The sequence below is a fragment of the Candida albicans genome, chromosome 2 (assembly GCF_000182965.3).
Source record: "Candida albicans SC5314 chromosome 2, complete sequence".
Lineage (NCBI taxonomy): Eukaryota > Fungi > Ascomycota > Pichiomycetes > Serinales > Debaryomycetaceae > Candida > Candida albicans.
Window position 1 is genome coordinate 1,679,166 of NC_032090.1, and position 2,037 is coordinate 1,681,202.

Consider the following 2,037-nt stretch of genomic DNA (forward strand, 5'->3'; position numbering starts at 1 on the left):
TATACTTATCCCCAATATCAAATATTTTTGTTGACGACAGAATGTACAGAGAAGTTTGTATATGCCTTGTTGTTGATTCTCATTTTGTGATCGTAATCGCAGTATATTCGTTTTCACATAATTCAATAACTCTTCTTCTTCTTGTTCTTCTTGTTCATTATCAATTTCTTGTTCATGCATATTAGTTATACTTTCAGTAGTATTGATTCGAATTAAATGATCAGAAATATCATTTAATTGTTGTTCCATTATTATTAATTGTTCTTCTTCATATGTTTCTAACTCATTGAGTTCATGAATTAATTGTCGTAATTTGTTCTTTATTCGATCTTTAGTAGTAGAAGTTCTCGGTATCCTCACATGTGGTAGTGGTTGTGGTGCTGGATTGTTCGCTAGTCGCGACAACAATGAAGATGTTGTTGGTTTAGTTGTTGGCGGAGGCAAAGGTTCAATTGATGTGGATTGTTGTAAAGAGCCCGATGGTTGTCGCAGTTGTTGTTGGTGTTGTCGATGATATGATGGTGATGGTGACTGTCGTCTCGTTGGTAAATATGTCAATGGTAATGGATCTCCTAAATTGACTGAATCGGTCTTGTTATGTCGTTTACTCATATTAGCATTGTTGGGATGAATATTTGTATTTTGCGGAGAATTTCAAGTATGCTGGATTTTGGTGAAAAGCTTTTGTGAATAAGACAGTTTCTTTACTTTCTGAAATTTGGTTTGTTTTGGTTTCAAGTTTTCTTTTTTTCTTTTTTTTGATGAGATTATTGTGAGAGCCAGTTTCAATTGACTCGCGCGTTAAAATTCATTTCTGAATGAGAGTGTGTACCAATGTTCAAAAAATAGTGACATCGCGTCTCAACTGTTCCAGCAACTGTTATCAGATTATGGTATGTGCTGCCAATGGAATTTATCAAGTTGATCTATATTAGTATTCAAACTCAAAGTACTCTCTTTAACTTGGTTGTATAAATTATAATGCTAGATTGAAATTTACTTCCATTAATTATTTTATTAAATATTTGCATAAACTCCAAATCAAAAACTTCATAGATGTTTTCTTCAATTCTTTATTCAAGATATGGTCTTACTTTTTTACCACCCATATATCCGCAGCTACATCACAAATTACATCATTATGAAAAAAGCATTTGTTGGCCTGTTTTCCCCACACAACAACATACCAAAAACATAATCAAGATCATAAATAAATAAATAATATCACCCAAAGGAAGCAAAAAAATAATTTTGTCGTGCATAATATCAAAACCTCGCTTATAAATTAAACCGAAACATCGCTACCAACTATTAGGTTTTGTGCGATGACCAATATTAGAACATAATCATCATCATTTAAAATATTTGGACCAATAAAAAACTAAGTACAAGCCAAGACAAGAAAAAGAGAAAAAACGAAAAAGCCGAGATTGTGAAAAGACCATGTCAATATCAATAATAATAACCAATTATTATTAGTACTAGTGTTCATATATTGATATTATTATTATTATTTCTATGTACTTCTGTTCTTATTGGTTGGGGTAAAAAAATACAAAACTGTTGAAGTTGAAGTTACCAATCTGTTAAATAATAATTTCTCACCATTTTTCACCACCTCCTCTTTCTTTTCCTCCAATAGGAAACTATTTCGTATAATAATTTTTTTAGTCTCAACAACAACTTTAATGTTACATTTTTGCTTTTAAAAGTAAAATGTGTAGATGAGTTTTAGTAGAAAAAAAAAATATTATGACTATTTAATCAACTCAAATTATCCTTCATGTCGTTTTTCTTTCTTTCTTTTTGGCATAGGGTGACAACATTACCATTCTACTTATTGTTAATTAGTTGATTGTTTATAAATTTGAAGTATTATTGGGAAATTTACCTTTTAATAATCAACAATAGTAATTTGAAAGGAGTCGTGTGAATTTTTTGTGTAAATTGTGATTGGTACTAAAAGGGTTTGCATTTTTAATAAGATTTTGTGAAACGGAAGTAAAGTCCATTTTTGACACACGACACGACAAATTC

General features: G+C 30.4%; 1 protein-coding gene across 1 annotated transcript; it reads right to left on the minus strand. All coding sequences in view use genetic code 12, as the record gives it.

The window, feature by feature from the left end:
• On the minus strand, nt 1-612 carry CAALFM_C208320CA (uncharacterized protein; the record flags this gene model as incomplete). Its single annotated transcript, XM_705143.2, has 1 exon — nt 1-612. A coding segment is annotated over one exon (612 nt), but the record flags the coding sequence as incomplete, so codon positions are not given.
• Nucleotides 613-2,037: the final 1,425 nt, after the last annotated feature.